At 47.2% G+C, this 24,175-nt stretch overlaps 1 protein-coding gene across 2 annotated transcripts in view; it reads right to left on the bottom strand.

Annotated features, from left to right (window-relative positions):
- Positions 1 to 24,175, bottom strand: part of LOC118393028 (spermatid perinuclear RNA-binding protein-like) — a 41,738-nt gene that overhangs the window by 4,724 nt on the left and 12,839 nt on the right. Inside the window, exons 4-18 of one of the 2 annotated variants that reach the window (XM_035785206.2) lie at positions 23,788 to 23,953; positions 23,029 to 23,173; positions 15,590 to 15,675; positions 13,798 to 13,893; positions 13,611 to 13,722; positions 13,347 to 13,444; positions 9,042 to 9,107; positions 7,103 to 7,208; positions 6,915 to 6,998; positions 4,018 to 4,226; positions 3,396 to 3,560; positions 1,740 to 1,874; positions 1,415 to 1,555; positions 1,172 to 1,298; positions 200 to 250 (exon numbers count right to left, since the gene is read on the bottom strand). In XM_035785206.2, the coding sequence (XP_035641099.1) occupies positions 200 to 250; positions 1,172 to 1,298; positions 1,415 to 1,555; positions 1,740 to 1,874; positions 3,396 to 3,560; positions 4,018 to 4,226; positions 6,915 to 6,998; positions 7,103 to 7,208; positions 9,042 to 9,107; positions 13,347 to 13,444; positions 13,611 to 13,722; positions 13,798 to 13,893; positions 15,590 to 15,675; positions 23,029 to 23,173; positions 23,788 to 23,953 (1,787 nt within the window). The remainder of the gene's footprint in view (positions 1 to 199; positions 251 to 1,171; positions 1,299 to 1,414; positions 1,556 to 1,739; positions 1,875 to 3,395; positions 3,561 to 4,017; positions 4,227 to 6,914; positions 6,999 to 7,102; positions 7,209 to 9,041; positions 9,108 to 13,346; positions 13,445 to 13,610; positions 13,723 to 13,797; positions 13,894 to 15,589; positions 15,676 to 23,028; positions 23,174 to 23,787; positions 23,954 to 24,175) is intronic. The other variant, XM_035785207.2, reaches the window with a different exon arrangement.

Below are 24,175 nucleotides of genomic sequence, written 5' to 3'. Positions count from 1 at the left end.
ATAGTCTAGTCCTGTGTATCAGTCAAGTGGACTGAACCAGTCAAGAGATCAAAAATGGAAAAGTGCAGATATAATACTGATCTCACATTTGACTGTTCTATGTCTGACCACCCTCATTAAGAAATCAGGAAATGGAAAGGTGAGGTGGAACAACAAGCACATGCATGACACGGTCTAGTAGCTGCTGACCCCTGCTTACCATAGGCAGGGAAGGGAGCTGCAGGACCATAGCCAAATGGAGCTCCATAGCCTGAAAACAGAGGTCAAGGAACTTGAGTTAGAGGAGTAGTACTTCTACACCGAGTATACCAAACATTAGGAACAGCTTCCTAATATTGAGTTGCACCCCCCCCCTCCCTTTTGTACTCAGACAAGCCTCAGTTTGTCAGCGCATGGACTCTAGAAGGCGTCAAAAGCGTTACACAGGGATGCTGGCTCATGTTGACTCCAATGCTTGTAATAGTTTTGTCAAGTTCGCTGGATGTCCTTTGGGTAGTGGACCATTCTTGATACACATGAAACTGTTCAGCATGAAAAACCCAGCAGCGTTGCAGTTCTTGACACAAACCAGTGTGCCTGGCACCTACTACCATACCCCATTCAAAGGCACTTAAATCTTTTGTCTTGCCCATTCACCATCAATGGCACACATACACAGGTGCTTTTACACCTGCATTGTTTGCTGTTTGGGGTTTTAGGCTGGGTTTCTGTACAGCACTTTGAGATATCAGCTGATGTACGAAGGGCTATATAAATAAATTTGATTTGATTTGATTTGATACACAATCCATGTCTCAAGGCTTAAAAATCCTTCTTTAAATGGTCTCCACTTCATCTACAGTGTTTGAAGTGGATTTAACAAGTGACATCAATAAGGGATCATAGCTTTCACCTGGATTCACCTGGTCAGTCTATGTCATGGAAAGAGCAGGTGTTCTTATTGTTTTATATACTCAGTGTATAGCAACAACCTAACAGACACCAGGATTGTTGTCAATCCCATTTAAATTCCAGTCAATTCAGAAAATGCACCAAATTCCAAAACATACCAATTTTAAAGCATTGAAGAGAAATGAAATGTCAGTGTTGTTCCTGAATTGATTGGAATTTAAATTAATTTGACCCCAAACCTGACGGACCACGCACTTTCACACCAAGCCCCGGGTCTTACCTGGTGGGAGGTACCCATGGGTAGGTGGAGCGCTGATATAAGGTGCTCTGTGCATCACTGGCCTGGTTCTAGGCCTGCTGTGGGCATGGACTGGGACAGACACGGTTGACGACACAGTTCTCTTCACCTGCAAACACACACATTCATTACGGTTCTGGCGTCACCTTTCCATACATTTGGACGTATGCTGCACGACTAATATGAATTCTATGGATGTGCTGACAGTGATGTTTGTCCACCCACCGGTGTCCTGTGCCCCCTCGTATTGTTGTGGGGGTCTTTTGAGTCAGAGAAGAGTCTCTTCAGAGCAGCGAGGGCAGCACTAGCCTTCGCTGCTTTCTTATTGGGCCCAGAGCCTCTGAACTTCTGTTTATCAACTTCCACCTACAGTACACACCACACACTGTTAATCATTCAGAACTACACTAGGGCCATCTCACAACCCAGTGAAATAGCAAAGCTCAAGATTCATTTTTTTGTTTTTAGATAAATCAGATAACTTATGTAAAGTGAAAGGTCAAGCAGGTGCATGGCTGTGGTGTGTGTGTGTGTGTGTGTGAATAAAGACCTCTATGATGAAGCGTTTGTCGTAGCTGCCGCCAGTCTCTGATAAGAGTTCATACTTCAGGCCTCTGCGTTTCTCGTTCAGCTCCATCACTGGGTTCTTGCCCCCTGGCGTGAGGAGAGGGCCTGGGATGCGGGACTAGGGATGATAATATTGGGGGAAATCACTACCCCCATATAGTTGAACTGAGCAATGTTAGGGATGAGTCCAGTCGGTGAACCACACAAAACATTCATCCGGGATGTACACCCTTCTGACATCATTCTCACTTATAAGCAAACACAATGAAAGTCAGACAATCTGGACCTGAATAATGAGCTTTCAAATGCTGTTATGACAGAACAGGTTGTCATGTTAGTGTGACGGTTGTGTGGTTAGCTCGTGCGGTTAGTGTGACGGTTGTGTGGTTAGCTCGTGTGGTTAGCTCGTGCGGTTAAGTGTGACGGTTGTGTGGTTAGCTCGTGCGGTTAGTGTGACGGTTGTGTGGTTAGCTCGTGCGGTTAGTGTGACGGTTGTGTGGTTAGCTCGTGCGGTTAGTGTGACGGTTGTGTGGTTAGCTCGTGCGGTTAGTGTGACGGTTGTGTGGTTAGCTCGTGCGGTTAGTGTGACGGTTGTGTGGTTAGCTCGTGCGGTTAGTGTGACGGTTGTGTGGTTAGCTCGTGCGGTTAGTGTGACGGTTGTGTGGTTAGCTCGTGCGGTTAGTGTGATTATAGGGCTGGGCGAGATGGCCAAAAAATATCATGGTATTTTTCCATTTTTTTACAGTATTGTCACACCTTGCTCTTAGCATGTTGTGTTTTCTTTAATTATTTGTTCAGGCCAGGGTGTGACATGGGGTTATTGTATTGTCGTATTGGGGTTTTTGTAGGCATTGGGATTGTGGTTGATTAGGGGTGTGTCTAGTATAGGCTTGGCTGCCTGAGACGGTTCTCAATCAGAGTCAGGTGATTCTTGTTGTCTCTGATGGGGAACCGTATTTAGGTAGCCTGGGTTTCACTTTGTATTTCGTGGGTGATTGTTCCTGTCTCTGTGTAGTTTCACCAGATAGGCTGTAATTAGGTTTTTACGTTCCGTTTGTTGTTTTGTATTTGTACAAGTTATTTCATGTATCGCGATTCATTTATTAAAGACATGAGTAACCACCACGCTGCATTTCGGTCCGACTTTCTTTCGACAAACGAAGAACGCCGTTACAGGTATTTTATGTTTTGATTAATAAAAATAATACACTTGCTTTATGAGAAGTGCGTGACCCTTGGGTGGCAACACATCTATTCTAAATTATTTTAATGGGTCTTTCTCCATTCTGATTGTTTTATACGGTTCAATTCAACCTAAAATAATTTCCTGCATTTCCTGCACTCATTTGAGAATTTTCACACTGCCCCAATATGGGCAAAAATACTAGGCCTTATTTTTAACCAAATGTTGAAATTGCGACTCGCATCAAAGCACTTGGGTGAACTATAAAAATGGAAGTTACACGCCGCATATCACATTTAACAAACCAAACATTCAAATAACGTTATAGAAGGTAAAGTAAAAACCCAAACCGGTCCGTGCATCACTTCCGTTATATAGTAAAATACGGTATACCCAGCCCAAGTGTGACGGTTGTGAGGTTACCTCGTGTTGTCGGTGTGACGGTTGTGTGGTTACCTCGCATGTGTCTGTGGAGGTGACAGAGTTGCTTCTGGAGCTGGTGGACATTCTGTCATTTCTCTCACTTCTGTGGTTGCGTCCCTCACCGTCAGACCTCTCATCAGCGCTCAGGGAGTCCGGGTCCACTTCGAAGCCAGCTGGGTAACCAAGAGCCTGTAGGACCTGGAGACCATGAGCAAGAGGAACAAAGGTGTGGTCAAATAATATGCACTGTAAGATCTAGAGGAGCAGCACTTACTTGGACACAGTGTGTTATCATGATAGAGAGCACCCCAAAGTTGTCATATCTGCCATGAGTCCATGTAATACTGTCCGTGTCACAGTGCTACAGTACAGGTACAGATGATTCTACGTCTTTGTTCAAAATCCACTTCTGTCCTCTGCCTGTCCTAACTGTTAATCTTCATCCTCGCGTAACATGTATCCCATTCACAGGAGGCTGCTGAGGGGAACAGCTCATAATAATGTCCAGAACGGAGCTAATGGAATGGCTTATTCCAGTCCACTGATTCCGCTCCAGCCATTACCACAAGCCCGTTCTCCCAAATTAAAAGGTGCCACCAACCTCAAGTTAATCCATTTGTTTATCCTGTGACATTTACAGAAATAGGTTTGTTACCTTAAGTGCTACTTTGAGTTTGGCAGTCTTCTTGGAAGAGCCAGAGGCCTCATGGACAGTGCCCTGTACTTCCACAGACATGGTAAAGACTGGAGTGTGGACCGGGCCAGACTGGGACAACAGCTTATAATGCAGCCCCGGGTGGACCTGGTTCAGGCTCATCAGGGCATTCATGGGGTGGTTGGGGTCCATCATCTTACTGTCCAGAACTAGGAGGAGGAAACATGGAGACCATACAGGCATTCAATAACATCAATCAAAAGTATGCCGTTGAAGTCAGAAGTTTACTTACACCTTAGCCAAATACATTTAATTCAGTTTCACAATTCCTGACATTTAATCCTAGTAAAAATTATCTTAGGTCAGTTAGGATCACCACTTATTTTAAGAACGTGAAATGTCAGAATAATAAGAGAGAATGATTTATTTCAGCTTTTATTTCTTTCATCACATTCCCAATGGGTCAGAATTTTATATACACTCAATTAGTACTTGGTGGCATTGCCTTTAAATTGTTTAACTTGGGTCAAACGTTCCGGGTAACCTTCCACAAGCTTCCCACAATAAGTTGGGTGGATTTTGGCCCATTCCTTCTGACAGAGCTGGAATCAGGTTTTTTAGGCCTCCTTGCTCGCACACGCTTTTTCAGTCCTGTCCACAAATTTTCTATAGGATTGAGATCAGGGCTTTGTGATGGCCACCCCAATACCTTGACTTTGTTGTCCTTAAGCCGTTTTGAGACAACTTTGGAAGTATTCTTGGGGTCATTGTCCGTTTGGAAGATCCATTTGCAACCAAGCTTTAACATCCTGACTGATGTCTTGAGATGTTGCTTCAATATATCCACAATTTTCCATCCCTCATGATGCCATCTATTTATTGTAGTGCACCAGTCCCTCCTGCAGCAAAGCACCCCTACAACATGATACTGCCACCCCTGTGCTTCACGGTTGGGAAGGTGTTCTTCAGCTGGCAAGCCTCCCCCTTTTTCCTCCAAACATAACGGTGGTCATTATGGCCACACAGTTCTATTTTTGTTTCATCAAACCAGAGGACATTTTATGGCGGTTTTGGAGCAGTGGCTTCTTCGTTGCTGAGCGGCTTTTCAGGTTATGTCGATATAGGACTCGTTTTACTGTGGATATAGATACTTTTGTACCCGTTTCCTCCAGCATCTTCACAATGTCCTTCGCTGTTGATCTTGGATTGATTTGCACTTTTCGCACAAAAGTATGTTCATCTCTAGGAGACAGAAAGCGTCTCCTTCCTGAGCGGTATGACAGGTGCGTGGTCCCATGGTGTTTATACTTGCATACTATTGTTTGTACAGATGAACGTGATACCTTCAGGCTTTGGAAATTGCTCCCAAGGATGAAACAGACTTATGGAGGTCTACAATTTTGTTTCTGAGGTCTTGGCTGATTTCTTTTCATTTTCCCATGATGTCAAGCAAAGAGGCACTGGGTTTGAAGGTAGGCCTTGAAATACATCCACAGGTACACCTCCAATTGACTCAAATGATGTCAATTAGCCTATCATACGCTTCTAAAGCAATGACATCATTTTCTGGAATTTTCCAAGCTGTTTAAAAGGCACAGTCAACTTAGTGTATGTAAACTTCTGACCCACTGGAATTGTGATACAGTGAATTATAAGTGAAATAATCTGTCTGTAAAAAATTGTTACAAAATTACTTGTCATGCACAAAGTAGATGTCCTAACAGACTTGCCAAAACTATAGTTTAACAAGAAATGTGTTAAGTGATTGAAAAACAAGTTTTAAATGACTCCAACGTAAGTGAATGTAAACTTACAACTTCAACTGTATGTGGTACATTGTGATTCTGAACAACTGAGTAGTTTCATTCTGTATAGTACTTTCTAGATCTAATTCTATACAGAGGATTCTGATTCTGTACTAGATCAGCACGGCAGGTGTTCAAGGTGTGTTCTAATCTAAATGCCCAGGAGTGATAGTGAGGGAGGGAACAGGTGTGTCAGTGGGAGGTGGTGGTGGTAATACATGGATTGTCCCGTAATGTAGGTAGGGTGTCCCGTAATGTAGGTAGGGTGTCCCGTAATGTAGGTAGGGTGTCCCGTAATGTAGGTAGGGTGTCCCGTAATGTAGGTAGGGTGTCCCGTAATGTAGGTAGGGTGTCCCGTAATGTAGGTAGGGTGTCCCGTAATGTAGGTAGGGTGTCCCGTAATGTAGGTAGGGTGTCCCGTAATGTAGGTAGGGTGTCCCGTAATGTAGGTAGGGTGTCCCGTAATGTAGGTAGGGTGTCCCGTAATGTAGGTAGGGTGTCCCGTAATGTAGGTAGGGTGTCCCGTAATGTAGGTAGGGTGTCCCGTAATGTAGGTAGGGTGTCCCGTAATGTAGGTAGGGTGTCCCGTAATGTAGGTAGGGTGTCCCGTAATGTAGGTAGGGTGTCCCGTAATGTAGGTAGGGTGTCCCGTAATGTAGGTAGGGTTTCCTGTAATGTAGGTAGGGTGTCCTGTAATGTAGGTAGGGTTTCCTGAGAGAGATAGATAATTGTGTGTGAGACTGCCTGGGGGGGACTTAATCCCTAACGCATTTCAACTCCCTGCTTTGAACTGTGGGAGATTAAAGCCCTGTGGGATTGGTGTCACAGTGAGGGGGGATTTAATTACATCCGTACTAGCCATGAGGGGTGAGTGAGAGATGGTATGGGATGAATACCCCACTCAAAATGCTGTTTTTGAGTAATGACATTATGGAATGTACCAGCATTCTATTCTAGAGTTCCTGTATGGTCGACAGGCATAGGCTGATCTTTAGAAAGACTATGCATCTACATTACTTCAAGTTGTTCTCCAGGCTGAGTAGAGAGGAAAAGGATTCAGAAATGTTCAGCCAGAGCAACAGTGAATCTGACCTCCCATCAGGTTGCATTTCATCTTCTTGAAGAGTTGTCTGTCGTTAGTGTGTTCATCTTCATGCTGCCTTTTCCGGCAGATTCCTGTGGAACAAAGTATGGATTCACCTTCAGGAGGGCAGAGACCACCTGAGACCTCTGAGTTTACGCACTAGCACATACACTCAAGGGTGAACACACACACACACCTTTTTTGTCTGACCCTGAGAGTCTGTGTGAGGGTTTGGTTGGAGGGAGAGGATTCATATTCAGAACCTTATAAAGCTGTCCGAAGGCCAGGAGACGTAGGGCATGCTGAAACACACAGCAGAAACACAGTATGAAACCACATAGAATGAGGGCACAAAACGAGTCAAACACACCCACAACTCCTCTAGGAAAGAGTAATGCTAGAAATACCTACGAGGATGTAATCAACTGATTAATTAAATGTAAATATCAATCAATAGTGTGTATTTAACCCATAAAAGTCTAAGTCTAAGTAGTACACCCCTCTTAAACGGGTTCGGGGTTCTACTAAGCTATATGGAATTGTTTTAGCAAGGTCATACCAATGATCATTTTGCTATTTGATCAACTTTAAAGATCCCTTGAAGAAAAAAGAAAAAGAAGAATTAGATTAACATTTTAATTTGACCTCACTGCCATTAGCCCATACAAAAGCATAGACTACATGGAAAAACAGATCTAAAAAGGACGTTTTCTGAAGTGTCTATCCTACATCTGAGAGATAAGACCAGGATTCTTTATTTTATTATTCTGTGTTTTTAACCCCTTATTTTTGATTTGACCTTTACTTATACAGGTTTTTTCTCATTGAGATAACATCTCTTTTCCAATAGAGACCTGGTCCAATAGCAGCAGAGGGAACAATGTTTCAGACAAAACAACTTACATACACTAACAACATTAAACAAAACTATAAACACACATACAGTACAACAAAAACATTTGACATTAAAAACACAAACGTCTTGACTAAAAACAGCTGGCCTAAAAACAATTACACTCTTCTATGATATATACATCGATCAAGTGTTTAAACTTCACCAACGAAACTAGATCACATTCTAAAATGTTCAGGAGAGAATTCAAGGACCACGGAGCTAAGTAACAAACTATTTCTACCATGACCTGTTCTCATTTTTGGTTCTGTTAGAAGCAAATCAGAATGGGACAGTAATATATATTTATTTACTGACCTGACTAAAAAAAGAATAGAGATAAAATGGCATTTTACCCAATATTGCCTTGTAAATCAGTGTTTAAGCCTACACAAGGTCAATGACGACCACTGCATGATACACTGAAGTGCTCTCAGGGTAGTGGCTGAGGCCTGCATATATATATATATATCACTCAAATCTAAAACCGGCAGTAATGTACATCGTACCAGCTCCTTTGTGGCCTCAAATGAAAAAACAGCCTTATGCCGGTAATAAAATACTATTTTCAGCTTGAGCTTCCTTATCAAATTCCCTACATGCACAGTGAAGCTCAGCTCATCATCAACCCACACACCCAAATATTTGTACACTTTAACTTGCTCTATAGTGTGTCCAGACAATGTACCAATGACAATGATTTGTAACATGACTGGCATTTGAAAATATCATGCATTTTGTTTTACCCAAATTTAGAATCAGCTTTAAATCATACAGATTCTGTTGTATGATGTTAAATGCTCTTTGGGCATTTTCAAAAGCTAAAGATAAACTACTACCACTTGAATAAAGAACAGTATCATCTGCATAAAAATGAACATCCACTGTTTCAATAAGATCCCCAATGTTGTTGATATACAAAATGAACAACAGTGGGCCCAGATTTACAACCATCCGCCATTACACATTGTGTACGATTTGATAGGTCATTTATAAACCAATCTAGAGAATGACCAGTAATTCCACAACATTTTAACCTTTGCACTAACACAGCATGGTCCACGGTGTCAAAAGCCTTCGACAAATCAATAAAAACTGACACACAATATAACTTCTTATCAAGAGCACAGTGGATGTCATTTAAAACCTTCAATGTTGCTGAAACAGTGCTGTGGCCAGATCTAAAACCTGATTGCATTCTATTTAAGATATTGTTTTCTTGGACCTTAAGCTGCCTACTAACCTTTGACAGTATAGACAATTTTGATATGGATGGGTCGATAGTTGTCAAGTAGCGAAGGATCTCCACCTTTCAGGAGAGGCAGTACAAAAGCAGATTTCCATAACTGGTGGATTTCCTTAACATCAAGTGTGAGGTTAAAAATACTTGTTAAGCGGGGAGGCAATGATGTCTGCAGCTAAGTGTAGGAGGCAGGGTCTAGTTCATCAGGACCAGGGGATTTTTTAAAATCAATTTCTTTCAGGGCTTTACACACTTCTGAAACAGAAAATAATGAAAAGGAGAACCTGGTGAAGGAGTGCACAGGGGTGTCAGGTCAATTCCTTTGACCTTTTCAAATAAACTGCCTGCATCTAAAAAATGCTGATTCAAGGCTTTCAGAATAGAGGTTCTCTCAGTTACAATCTGTGTATCGACCAACAATTGTTTGGGAAGTTATGTATCTTTTTTGCACTCCAAACCCTACACTACTTGCCAAAATTTGGATGGATTATTTACATTTTGTGAAGTAGATGTCAGGTAGTGGTCTGCTTTCAATTTGTCATCACTAAACAGTCTCAATATACAGTAGAAGTCAGAAGTTAACATGCACTTACCGGTAGGTTGGAGTCATTAAAACTCGTTTTTCAACCACTCCACAAATTTCTTGTTAACAAAACTATAGTTTTGGCAAGTTGATTAGGACAAGTCATTTTCCCAACAATTGTTTACAGACAGATTATTTCACTGTATCACAATTCCAGTGGGTCAGAAGTTTACATACACCAAGTTGACTGTGCCTTTAAACAGATTGGAAAATTCATTAAAAAGATGCCATAGCTTTAGAAGCTTCTGATAGGCTAATTGATGTCAATTGGAGGTGTACCTGTAGATGTATTTCAAGGCCTACCTTCAAACTCAGTGCCTCTTTGCTTGACAAGATGGGAAAATCAAACGAAAAATCAGCCAAGACCTCAGAAAAAAAATTGGAGACTTCCACAAGTCTGGTTCATCCTTGGGAGCAATTTCCAAAACACCTGAAGGTACCACATTCATCTGGACAAACAATAGTATGCAAGTATAAACACCATGGGACCACGCCGCCGTCATACCGCTCAGGAAGGAGACACTTTTGGAGGAGACAGAAAGTATCTATATCCACAGTAAAAAGAGTCCTATATCGACATAACCTGAAAGGCCGCTCAGCAAGGAAGAAGCCACTGCTCGAAAACCGCCATAAAAAAAGCCAGACTACAGTTTAACTGCACATGGGGACAAAGATTGTATTTTTTGGAGAGATGTCCTCTGGTCTGATGAAACAAAAAATAGAACTGTTTGGCCATAATGACCATCATTGTGTTTGGAGGAAAAAAGGGGGATGCTTGCAAACCGAAGAACACCATCCAGACCGTGAAGCACAGGGTGGCAGCATCATGTTGTGGGGGTGCTTTGCTGCAGGAGGGACTGGCGCACTTCACAAAATAGATGGCATCATGAGGGATGGAAAATGATGTGAATATATTGAAGCAACATCTCAAGACATCAGCCATGTTAAAGCTTGGTCGCAAATGGATCTTCCAAATGGACAATGACCCCAAGCATCCTTCCAAAGTTGTTTCAAAATAGTTTAAGGACAACAAAGTCAAGCTATTGGAGTGGCCATCACAAAGCCTGACCTCAATCCTATAGAACATTTGTGGACAGGACTGAAAAAGCGTGTGCGAGCAAGGAGGCCTACAAACCTGACTCAGTTACACCAGCTCTGTCAGGAGGAATGGGCCAAAATTCACCCAACTTATTGTGGGAAGCTTGTGGATGGCCACCCGAAACATTTGACCCAAGTTAAACCATTTAAAAGGCAATTCTACCAAATACTAATTGAGTGTATGTAAACTTCTGACTCACTGGGAATGTGATAAAATAAATAAAAGCTGAAAATCATTCTCTATTATTCTGACATGTCACATTCTTAAAATAAAGTGGTGATCCTAACTGACCTAGGACAGGGAATTTTTTACAAGGATTAAATATCAGGAATTGTGAAAAACTGAGTTTAAATGTTTTTGGCTAAGATGTATGTAAACTTCCGACTTCAACTGTATACACAGTCCTCCAGAGTCTCGTCTCCTCCTTCAATTTTGAACTGGTACCAGGGACCTTCAGGCGAGTCGTGAGGCCTGTGGGTGGCTCACCTTTACACAGGGGGGGGGGGGATTTTTATTAAGGTCAATGTCCTTAAGTGATTTTTGGGCATTGGAGAGAATCTTTACATTGGGAGCAGATTCACACTCACAAAAACCTTGACTTACTGCATTGTGCAAGGACGGACATATTTCCTCCTGCCTGGAGCGAGAAATGGAGAGATCCTCACCTCCCTATACCATCACATTGCATTCTGCTCAGGGCAGTCTAGAAGTGTTTCATGTAGTACGCAGCACAAAGCACTGCTGGCGTGGTGGGAGTGCTTTCCCACGCTCATTAGTGGGCTAATCGTCAGTCTCCTCAGCTCCAAGTGGCTGTAGAGGTCGAGTCTGAAGTACTGCAGCAGCACTGATCTAACTATAGACCTGGACTGGGCCTCTGGAGTGGCCGTAGCCGGCTTTAAATTAACCTCATCATCCAATCAACGCTAAGGGGGAAGGTAACAACGAGGAGAGCAGTGTCATTTCTTTCCTGATGTACAGTTGAAGTCTGAAGTTAACAGCCAAATACATTTAAACTCAGTTCACAAATCCTGACATTTAATCGAAGTAAATATTCCCTGTCTTGGGTTAGTTAGGATCACTACTTTATTTTAAGAACATGAAATGTCAGAATAATAGTAGAGAATGATTTATTTCAGCTTTTATTTCTTTCATCACATTCCCACATTCCAAGTTTACATACACTCAATTAGTATTTGGTAGCATTGCCTTTAAATTGATCAACTTGGGTCAAATGTTTTGGGTGGCCTTCCACAAGCTTCCCACAATAGATTGGGTGAATTTTGACCCATTCCTCCTGACAGAGCTGGTGTAACTGAGTCAGGTTTGTAGGCCTTCTTGCAAACACGCTTTTTCAATCCTGCCCACAAATTTTCCATAGCATTGAGATCAGGGCTTTGTGATGGCCACTCCAATACCTCGACTTTGTTGTCCTTAAGCCGTTTTGCCACAACTTTGAAAGTATGCTTGGGGTCATTGTCCATTTGGAAGAACTATTTGCGACCAAGCTTTAACTTCCTGACTGATGTCTTGAGATGTTACTTCAATATATCCACAATTTTCCTCACTCATGATGCCATCTATTTTGTGAAGTGCACCAGTCCTTCCTGCAGAAAAGCACCACCACAACACCATGCTTCATGGTTGGGATGGTGTTTGACTTGAAAGCATCCCCCTTTTTCCTCCAAACATAATGATGATCATTATGGCCAAACAGTTATATTTTTGTTTCATCAGACCAGAGGACATTTCTCCAAAATATACAATCTTTGTCTCCATGTACAGTTGCAAACCGTAGTCTGGCTTTTTTATTGCGGTTTTGGAGCAGTGGCTTCTTCGTTGCTGAGCGGCCTTTCAGATAGTGTCGATATAGGACTCGTTTTTTAATGTGAATATAGATAATTTTGTACCCGTTTCCTCCAGCATCTTCACAAATTCCTTCGCTGTTGTACTGGGATTGATTTGCACTTTTCGCATAAAGTACGTTCATCTCTAGGAGACAGAACACGTCTCCTTCCTGAGCGGTATGACGGCGGAGTGGTCCCATGGTGTTTATACTTGTGTACTATTGTTTGTACAGATGAACGTGGTACCTTCAGGCATTTGGAAATTGCTCCCAAGGATGAACCAGACTTGTGGATATCTAAAAAAATTTCCAGAGGTCTTGGCTGATTTCTTTTGATTTTCCCATCATGTCAAGCAAAGACGCACTGAGTTTGAAGGTAGGCCTTGAAATACATCCACAGGTACACCTCCAACTGACTGAAATGATGTCAATTAGCCTATCAGAAGCTTCTAATGCCATGACATAATTTTCTGAAATTTTCCAAGCTGTTTAAAGGCACAGTCAACTTAGTGTATGTAAACTTCTGACCCACTAGAATTGTGATACAGTTAATTATAAGTTAAATAATCTGTCTGTAAACAACTGTTGGAAATATTACTTGTGTCATGCACAAAGTAGATGTCCTAACCGACTTGCCAAAACAATGGTTTGTTAACAAGAAATTTGTGGTGGTTGAAAAATTAGTTAATGACTCCAACCTAAGTGTATGTAAACTTCCGACTTTAACTGTATACAAGTCTGACTTTACAGTATTGTAGATGTATTGTTAGGGTGTCTCACCTGTGCGTTTTGAGTGATAGCCTCAGCCTGTTGGCCAGTGATCACTGACAAGGTGTCTGTTGGCTCTCTCTCACAGGGGTCGTGAACTCCCGGCCCATCTGGAACAGCAGTCAAAATCAACATTCAAAAAGCTTCTTACATTGTATGGGCTTACTGGGCTAGTGAACAGGCAAGTAATATTTTTATTTAACCGGAAAGTCCCAGTTAAATGCAGACCTCTTTCCCAGGAAGGCCTGGATATAAAACCTAGTCCCTGTGGCTAACCTGGGAGGAGGATCCCTGAGGCAATGCACTCCATGACCCTGCGCAGGGCCTCTCCGGGCCCCAGGGGCCGGTTACAGGTGGCAATGGCTTTCTCACAGATCAGCTCCATGGGCTGTGGGGGGAGGGGGGGACCAAAGATAAATGATGTACTCTGTCACACACACACACCTCTCCCTGGACCACTTACCCATCCTTTGAGTGGCTCCCACACAATTAGTCTGTTGCACATGTCTCTGAGAATACGCATGACGATGACACACGACTTCAGATCTGTCACTCTGGACTACATGGGGGACAGACAAGACAATGTAAACAAACTCTATATACCTTCAAAGTCCAGTGATGCTAAAAACAACATGTACAGTCTACCAAAATAATTACTCAATCCTTCAGTCATACAATGGACGTTAGGGGAGAGTGGGGTAAGTTGAGCCAAAGGGGTATGAGCCAGTCTTGTTTGTAGGAAACCATACAGAATTAGTAATCTGACCAAATATTTAAGAAGAGGTCATCATTTCATGGAGTGAGAAGGAAGAGTACGCATGGAAAAAGTAAGTTAGGTTAAGCAAGTTAGGGTCCCAATAATTATTTTCACCAGTCAAATTAAATGGTGTTAGCGTTTTCATGATGCTTGCATCTTCGAAATTGATGGATGTTGCATTTATATTATTGTTCAGTGTAGATTGATCGCTATAAGCTACAATAAAAAGTGCATTCTTGTAGCTGTGTGGGCTAATACACACAATGTAACTCCAAGTTAATCACACTTCTGTGAAATCAAACTGTCCACTTAGGAAGCAACACTGATTGACAATAAATTTCACATGCCGTTGTGCAAATGGAATAGACAACAGGTGGAAATTATAGGCAATTAGCAAGACACCCCCAATAAAGGAGTGGTTCTGCAGGTGGGGACCACTGACCACTTCTCAGTTCCTATTCTTCCTGGCTGATGTTTTGGTCACTTTTGAATGCTGGCGGTGCTTTCACTCTAGTGGTAGCATGAGACGTAGTCTACAACCCACACAAGTGGCTCAGGTAGTGCAGCTCATGCAGGATGGCACATCAATGCGAGATGTGGCAAGAAGGTTTGCTATGTCTCTCAGCGTAGGGTCCAGAGCATGGAGGCGCTACCAGGAGACAGGCCAGTACATCAGGAGACATGGAGGAGGCCGTAGGAGGGCATCAACCCAGCAGCAGGACTGCTACCTCTGCCTTTGTGCCAGGAGGAGCACTGCCAGAGCCCTGCAAATGACCTCCAGCAGGCCACAAATGTGCATGTGTCTGCTCAAACGGTCAGAAACAAGACTCCATGAGGGTGGTATGAGGGCCCGACGTCCACAGGTAGGGGTTGTGCTTACAGCCCAACACCGTGCAGGATGTTTGGCATTTGCCAGAGAACACCAAGATTGGCAAATTCGCCACTGGCGCCCTGTTGGCGGATGCTTTAGTCCAGGTCTGGGAGGAGATCCCTCGGGAGATCATCCGCCACCTCATCAGGAGCATGCCGAGGCGTTGTAGGGAGGTCATACAGGCACGTGGAGGCCACACACACTACTGAGCCTCATTTTGACTTGTTTTAAGGACATTACATTAAAGTTGGATCAGCCTGTAGTGTGGTTTTCCACTTTAATTTTGAGTGTCACTCCAAATCCAGACCTCCATGGGTTGATAAATTTGATTTCCATTGATAATTTGTGTGATTTTGTTGTCAGCACATTCAACTATGTAAAGAAAAAAGTATTTAATAAGAATATTTCATTCATTCAGATCTAGGATGTGTTATTTTAGTGTTCCCTTTATTTTTTTGAGCAGTGTATATTTGTTAGAAAGAATCCCTTGACAAAGCATTTCTAAACATAGCCCACTCTCCCCTCAGCCATTTAATGTTCCCTAGATATCTCCCAGGGAGCAAACTGTTCTATCTGAATGAGATATGAATTGAATATCAAACCATGAAATCAGAACAGATGTCCCACCTGGAACCATTTGGTGTGTCTGAGTGTTGCCAGTGCGGCCTGGCACCGCCGCTCGTCCAGCACCTCAAGATCCCCCACGCCTTCCTCTGGAGAGAGAGACAGGATGATGACACACATTGTGTTGGCCGAGGGGACCTTCAGAAAGACTGCCACACAGACACGGGTTGCATCTGAAATGGTACCCTATTACCCATGTGGGCGCTGGTCAAAAGTAGAGCACTTTAGGGAATAGGCTGCCATTTAGGATGTATCCACAGACACACAGGCACGTTTAGGGAATAGGCTATCATTTAGGACCGACACACAGGCAAGTAGGGTGGCCGGCTATAAATAGCATCCCACTGATCTGATAGAATGAGTTGAGGGGACATTTTGAAGTTCGAAAGTTAGATTTTTTCCCCCTCCTGCACAGAAGCTGACAGAAGTGTTACAGAGCTGTAACATAAGTAAATGTGAGTGCATGCTTCTGCTGTGGCTCTGCCGGATGGACACTCAAGTCTGGATGCAGATCAGTGGCACTGAGATGGCTTCACCACCAGAATAGTGTGTAGTCGGTTCAGTGCAGGACAACGAAAATGAGAGCATGGCCACATCTCAGGACACACGGCAGACTTTTAGATGAGAAGAATGTAAGGGGATCATGTCTGGAGATTAGTTCTGTAACCATAGGATGTTTAGAGAAGTAGTTGGAAAGCCTTGGAATTGAAATTGTAAAAATGGAATTTAGTCATAATTCAATTCATTTGTAATGTATTGTAGTAGGATGCCACGCTAGTATTTTCTGTCTTGCAGGTTGATCAGATGTTTATGTTTATTAAAAAGTTTCCACACTGGCTTCCTGTGGGATCAACCGTGCCGTGCCATGGCTGGAACAGAGCCGTGGGAGAAAATAAAAAGCAACGGCAGAACATACACATCAGAGTGAGGACGCCACCCTGGAAAGAAAGTGAAAGCAACTAGCTAGGAGGTGATTACTCTGGGCCGAGCAAACATACTGCACACCACACTAAAGAACTCCGAGCTTGGTAAGAGAACCCCTCCATCTCCCCCCAAATAATTACCGTGGCAAATTGGCAATGGAATTCACATTCAATTACATCTACTGTATATTGGCCTACATCTAGAACCACAAATGACACTGGCTATTTCAAAAAGGTACAAAAACTTAGCCCCCACTCCTCACAATCAAATGCCTTTTCGGCAGTAATTATATTAGGTCGTACCTCTTATTTTAGAATTAGTAATTGTACTTTTTGATGGATAATTGACTCCAACCGTTGGGACATATTTTCCTGCAAATATAAATATCAATAAGACTAATGAGATTGGACAGTAAGAGCCACTCATTTTTAGGTTTTAAATGTTAATTCCTTGCTTGGTTTATTGAGCTGTGGAGAATAGAGGAAGCTGGAAATCAAAATACTTTTCTGATTTCTTTAAAATGGCAAATTCTTGTTCTAAGATCATTGGCTTTTTAATTTAGTGGCCACACTGTCCATTTCAAATGCATGTCTAGTAGCCATGTGCAGTAGTATACTGTATTTACGGAAGGGTTTGTAAGAGCACTGTGTGTGGTTTTGCAGATCTTTGCTTTAGAGTCCATTGTGAAAGCTAAACAGGTTGGAAGAGGTGGAGGACTAACAGACAAGCCAATGAGTGACACAGGCCAGAGTCAACCCGTATCACAACACAGGATCATTCCATGTCCCACCTCCTAATATTAGACTGAGGGCCTTCATGGTCTGAGCCAGGGGAGATCTGGGAAATAAAATACAGGCATCTGATAAGGATCTTGGCCCAGAGACTGCAAGGACATAAATAGGACAATAGAGGCACTGAATACACACTAAATCTCAGTCCTTTCAGGATTTCTCAGGGATTTTGTGATATTTTCTGCAGAAATGAGATTGTCCAAGAAACCAGGCAAATGGAACCTCATGAGCCCTTCCTATGCTCTCCGCCAGCGGCAGGTCATGAAGAAGCCATCAATCATAAGTACCACATTCCAATAAGACAACACCACTGAGCTCTCCCACACATCATCAACTTAGATTTTGATTAGTGACCAAAAACCAAAGAAAATTAATACCACTGACTTTACAACATGAATTTATGGGATGTCATTCTGAGCAAATCAACTGCAACGTTAGAGGCCTCAATTATCAATGGGCATAGACCACCAGTCTTCCACAAATAACAAAATATGATGAATATCAGGAGTCAAGAAGGCAGTTGGATACCAGTTTGTCTGTCTTTGGTCAGCTCTGAAATGGACATGGACCAAAATGTCATGGTATACAGTAAACCAGTGAAGAGAAGTACAGTGAACAGAAGGGGGAGCCATGTCTAGGGCTAGACAGAGTGGTTTAAGGGGGAGCCCCTTGTACCCGGGCATCCTGCGCTGGGCCTCGTTGATAGGCGGGCTCCCAGCCCGGAGCTCCCAGGTTTAATAATCCACAGATGCTGGGCTGGAGTGCTGTGGTAAAATACAGACATTTGCACATATACTCCCAAACATTCAATGGAGAGAACTGTTTCAGGGCAATGTGCCTTCCTCAGGGTTGAGGATGCTACGGTAAAGTACCACAACTAGTTGCGAGGCCAGATGGAACTGTGTAAATTTAATCCTAATTTAAATTCTATGGCTAGAATAGTCAGTCAATGTTCCGCTCAGGTTATTCCCCAAAACTAGAGGTTGCCGGGGGACTTGTGCTGGCATATTGTATTGGTTACTTCTTTGCTTGTGCTGTTTGGATTATTTGGAGGCTCAGGACAAAATCTTTCTCTCCTAGAATTTATCAGCTCCAGTATTACACTTAACACTCAATGCAATATTTATGCTGCAACAACCTTTTGTACAGAATGCTGAAAACCTTTTTCAGTCTCCCCCAGTAGGGTTGACACAACAATAGGTGTTACATAATGGCTGCTCTTCATGTCTGACTCACCTTTCATTCATTCCCTTTTTAAAAACCACAGCATAAGCACTTCTCTCACTCTCCAGTTTCCCACTAACTGGATGTTGGGCAAGGAAATAAGCATCCTGACTCTCTGTTAGACAAGAATGATGAGACAGAATGCTGTAGGAGAAACCTGAGCAGAGATGGCTCTTTTTACACTTGGCTGTATCCCAACGAAGATACGCTTCAAGATCTTACTATCGAGACACTTATCAGATTCATGTCCCTCCCCTTTCTCCCGACCACCTCCAACCCCCTCCCCTTTCTCCCGACCACCTCCCGTCCCTCCCCTTTCTCCGACCACCTCCAACCCCCTCCCGTTCCTCCCCTTTCTCCAACCACCTCCAACCCCCTCCCGTCCCTCCCCTTTCTCCCGACCACCTCCAACCCCCTCCCGTCCCTCCCCTTTCTCCGACCACCTCCAACCCCTCCCGTCCCTCCCCTTTCTCCCGACCACCTCCAACCCCTCCCGTCCCTCCCCTTTCTCCCGACCACCTCCAACCCCTCCCCTTTCTCCCGACCACCTCCAACCCCCTCCCTTTCTCCCGACCACCTCCAAACCCCTCCGGTCCCTCCCCTTTCTCCCGACCACCTCCAACCCCCTCCCCTTTCTCCCGACCGCCTCCCGTCCCCTCCCCTTTCTCCCGACCGCCTCCCGTCCCCTCCCCTTTCTCCCCGACCGCCTCCCGTCCCTCCCGTCCCTCCCCTTTCTCCCGACCACCTCCAACCCCCTCCCGTCCCTCCCCTTTCTCCCGACCACCTCCAACCCCCTCCCCTTTCTCCCGACCACCTCCAACCCCCCCCCTTTCTCCCGACCACCTCCAACCCCCTCCGGTCCCTCCCCTTTCTCCGACCACCTCCAACCCCCTCCCGTCCCTCCCCTTTCTCCGACCACCTCCAACCCCCTCCCGTCCCTCCCCTTTCTCCCGACCACCTCCAACCCCCTCCCGTCCCTCCCCTTTCTCCCGACCACCTCCAACCCCCTCCCGTCCCTCCCCTTTCTCCCGACCACCTCCAACCCCCTCCCGTCCCTCCCCTTTCTCCCGACCACCTCCAACCCCCTCCCCTTTCTCCCGACCACCTCCAACCCCCTCCCCTTTCTCCCGACCACCTCCAACCCCCTCCGGTCCCTCCCCTTTCTCCCGACCACCTCCAACCCCCTCCCCTTTCTCCCGACCGCCTCCCGTCCCCTCCCCTTTCTCCCGACCGCCTCCGTCCCTCCCCTTTCTCCCGACCGCCTCCCGTCCCCTCCCTTTCTCCCGACCGCCTCCCGTCCCCTCCCGTCCCTCCCCTTTCTCCCGACCACCTCAACCCCCTCCCGTCCCTCCCCTTTCTCCCGACCACCTCCAACCCCTCCCTTTCTCCCGACCACCTCCAACCCCTCCCTTTCTCCCGACCACCTCCAACCCCCTCCCCTTTCTCCCGACCGCCTCCAACCCCCTCCCCTTTCTCCCGACCGCCTCCCATCCCCTCCCCTTTCTCCCGACCGCCTCCCGTCCCCTCCCCTTTCTCCCGACCGCCTCCGTCCCTCCCTTTCTCCCGACCGCCTCCCGTCCCCTCCCCTTTCTCCCGACCGCCTCCGTCCCCTTTCTCCCGACCACCTCCGTCCCCTCCCCTTTCTCCCGGCCGCCTCCCGTCCCCTCCCCTTTCTCCCGACCGCCTCCCGTCCCCTCCCCTTTCTCCCGACCGCCTCCCGTCCCCTCCCCTTTCTCCCGACCGCCTCCCGTCCCTCCCCTTTCTCCCGACCGCCTCCCGTCCCTCCCCTTTCTCCCGACCGCCTCCCGTCCCTCCCCTTTCTCCCGACCGCCTCCCGTCCCTCCCCTTTCTCCCGACCGCCTCCCGTCCCTCCCCTTTCTCCCGACCGCCTCCCGTCCCTCCCCTTTCTCCCGACCGCCTCCAACCCCTCCCCTTTCTCCCGACCGCCTCCAACCCCCTCCCCTTTCTCCCGGCCACCTCCAACCCCCTCCCGTCCCTCCCCTTTCTCCCGGCCACCTCCAACCCCCTCCGTCCCTCCCTTTCTCCCGGCCACCTCCAACCCCTCCCTTTCTCCCGGCCACCTCCAACCCCCTCCCGTCCCTCCCCTTTCTCCCGGCCACCTCCAACCCCCTCCCGTCCCTCCCCTTTCTCCCGACCACCAACCCCCTCCCGTCCCTCCCCTTTCTCCCGCCCACCTCCAACCCCTCCCGTCCCTCCCCTTTCTCCCGACCACCTCCAACCCCCTCCCGTCCCTCCCCTTTCTCCCGACCACCTCCAACCCCCTCCCTTCCCTCCCCTTTCTCCCGACCACCTCCAACCCCCTCCCGTCCCTCCCCTTTCTCCCGACCACCTCCAACCCCCTCCCGTCCCTCCCCTTTCTCCCGACCACCTCCAACCCCCTCCCGTCCCTCCCCTTTCTCCCGACCACCTCCAACCCCCTCCCGTCCCTCCCCTTTCTCCCGACCACCTCCAACCCCCTCCCGTCCCTCCCCTTTCTCCCGACCACCTCCAACCCCCTCCCGCCCCTCCCCTTTCTCCGACCATCTCCAACCCCCTCCCGTCCCTCCCCTTTCTCCGACCACCTCCAACCCCTCCCGTCCCTCCCCTTTCTCCCGACCAACCTCCAACCCCCTCCCGTCCCTCCCCTTTCTCCGACCACCTCCAACCCCTCCCCGTCCCTCCCCTTTCTCCCGACCACCTCCAACCCCCTCCCGTCCCTCCCCTTTCTCCCGACCACCTCCAACCCCCTCCCGTCCCTTCCCTTTCTCCCCCCGACCGCCTCCCGTCCTCCTCCCCTTTCTCCCGACCGCCTCCCGTCCCCTCCCCTTTCTCCCGACCGCCTCCCGTCCCCTCCCGTCCCTCCCCTTTCTCCCGACCACCTCCAACCCCCTCCCGTCCCTCCCCTTTCTCCCGACCACCTCCAACCCCCTCCCCTTTCTCCCGACCACCTCCAACCCCCCCTTTCTCCCGACCGCCTCCAACCCCCTCCCCTTTCTCCCGACCGCCTCCAACCCCCTCCCCTTTCTCCCGACCGCCTCCCGTCCCCTCCCCTTTCTCCCGACCGCCTCCCGTCCCCTCCCCTTTCTCCCGACCGCCTCCCGTCCCCTCCCCTTTCTCCCGACCGCCTCCCGTCCCCTCCCCTTTCTCCCGACCGCCTCCGTCCCTCCCCTTTCTCCCGACCGCCTCCGTCCCTCCCCTTTCTCCCGACCGCCTCCCGTCCCTCCCCTTTCTCCCGACCGCCTCCAACCCCCTCCCCTTTCTCCCGACCGCCTCCAACCCCCTCCCCTTTCTCCCGGCCACCTCCAACCCCCTCCGTCCCTCCCCTTTCTCCCGGCCACCTCCAACCCCCCTCCCGTCCCTCCCCTTTCTCCCGGCCACCTCCAACCCCCTCCCGTCCCTCCCCTTTCTCCCGGCCACCTCCAACCCCCTCCCGTCCATCCCCTTTCTCCCGACCACCAACCCCCTCCGTCCCTCCCGACCACCTCCAACCCCCTCCCGTCCCTCCCCTTTCTCCCGACCACCTCCAACCCCCTCCCGTCCCTCCCCTTTCTCCCGACCACCTCCAACCCCTCCCTTCCCTCCCCTTTCTCCCGACCACCTCCAACCCCTCCCTTCCCTCCCCTTTCTCCCGACCACCTCCAACCCCCTCCCGTCCCTCCCCTTTCTCCCGACCACCTCCAACCCCCTCCCGTCCCTCCCCTTTCTCCCGACCACCTCCAACCCCCTCCGTCCCTCCCCTTTCTCCCGACCACCTCCAACCCCCCCTCCCCGTCCCTCCCCTTTCTCCCGACCACCTCCAACCCCTCCCGTCCCTCCCCTTTCTCCGACCACCTCCAACCCCCTCCCGTCCCTCCCCTTTCTCCGACCACCTCCAACCCCCTCCCGTCCCTCCCCTTTCTCCCGACCAACCTCCAACCCCCCCGTCCCTCCCCTTTCTCCGACCACCTCCAACCCCCTCCCGTCCCTCCCCTTTCTCCCGACCACCTCCAACCCCCTCCCGTCCCTCCCCTTTCTCCCGACCACCTCCAACCCCCTCCCGTCCCTCCCCTTTCTCCCGACCACCTCCAACCCCTTTCTCCCGACCACCTCCAACCCCCTCCCATCCCTCCCCTTTCTCCCGACCACCTCCAACCCCTCCCGTCCCTCCCCTTTCTCCGACCACCTCCAACCCCCTCCCGTCCCTCCCCTTTCTCCCGACCACCTCCAACCCCCTCCAGTCCCTCCCCTTTCTCCCGACCACTACCCTCATTCCTTTGCTCTCCCTCCTCTCCCTCCCTCAACTCTGCCTCGCTAATTTAAGGAGAAGACCACAACGGAAATAAGGGTTAAGGTTTTACTGTGTACATCTTTAAGGAATTCAAGATATGAATGTATGATTTCATCAGACAATTGAAACATAAAACTGTTTCAGCTGGAGACAACATAATTACTTTTAAACTCTATTAAAAGGTTAAATAAGAGAAAAAACATCTCATGGCAAGGACAAACAGAAGGGGTAAATACCTTCTTCTGTGGCAGTGTGTTTTTGCCTCATGGCCAGAGAGGACAGGGTAATCTTCAGGGTGAATTTAGGGTTGTTGGTGTTGACCACCTGGATGGCTGACTCCGACACACTCGGCCGCACCTCATACTTGTCCTCGGTCAGCGTCTGAAAGGGCAACCAACCAGGGTTGAGGCAGATCATAAGCCAGCTGTGGTACGTCCAACATCACACACACACACACACTATTATATTACTAAAGTTTCAACTTTACAGGCAACATACTAAGAAACTTCCAATTCAATTTCCTATGCATGGCATCTTATTTTGTAGTGATTATGTTCAAAGGGAGAAAGATTCAGGTGTATTATCTAGTCTAGTTCCTGCTAGTTCCTTTGAAGAATGCATCATCGCTCTACTTCTGTGACAACCTCTCTCCACCCCCTGCGCTGTGAAGCCGAAAGGTGCTAATGGAATCGTCCCTTGATGATAACCTTCACAGCAGGCTGGAGCGGTATTTAACTGGCTGACGAGGAGACCATGTACAGTTCAGTAGTCAGCTCTGCAATGCACTGGAGACTGCAGTTGTGGATGTTGTTAGGTCTGCACTATATTACAGAAAGCAATGGTGGTAGGCTCAGATCTGCACTGCACAACCTAAAGTACTGGTATTCGAAACTCACATTGGAAAATAGTACATTTTTTAGGATAATGTGCCATCCCATCCATTTTAAAATGTTACAGTTAGTTTGCTCATGTAAAATGCTTGAGTGGAAACAGACCAGTAGTTGCACTGGCAGGTTGTTGCCAACAGTGTACAGCAGTAGTTTGGTGGGTTTGTCTCTGCACATCAGGACCAGCTCCAAGTCCATGTCTCCTTTAACCAGGAGGCCTTTAGCCACAAGACCAACACGCATAACCCCACACAGGATCGAAGCATTCTGGGGCCTGGTGAGGATAGAGCATAGCAGTAAATCAGCCACATAACACTAGTTTCTAAGGATGTCATTTCTTACTAAAAATGTTTTGCTTTCAGACGCTCAAAATTAAATTGATGTAGCCCACACATTTTCACCAGAACATAGGTGGCAGTAACACATTTTCACCAGGAATAGATGGCAGTAACACATTTTCACCAGAACATATGTGGCAGTAACTGTATCAGTGCCT

The sequence above is a fragment of the Oncorhynchus keta genome, chromosome 14, assembly GCF_023373465.1.
Source record: "Oncorhynchus keta strain PuntledgeMale-10-30-2019 chromosome 14, Oket_V2, whole genome shotgun sequence".
Lineage (NCBI taxonomy): Eukaryota > Metazoa > Chordata > Actinopteri > Salmoniformes > Salmonidae > Oncorhynchus > Oncorhynchus keta.
The sequence above is the reverse complement of the archived record's forward strand: the minus strand, read 5'-3'. Positions and strand labels throughout refer to the sequence as shown.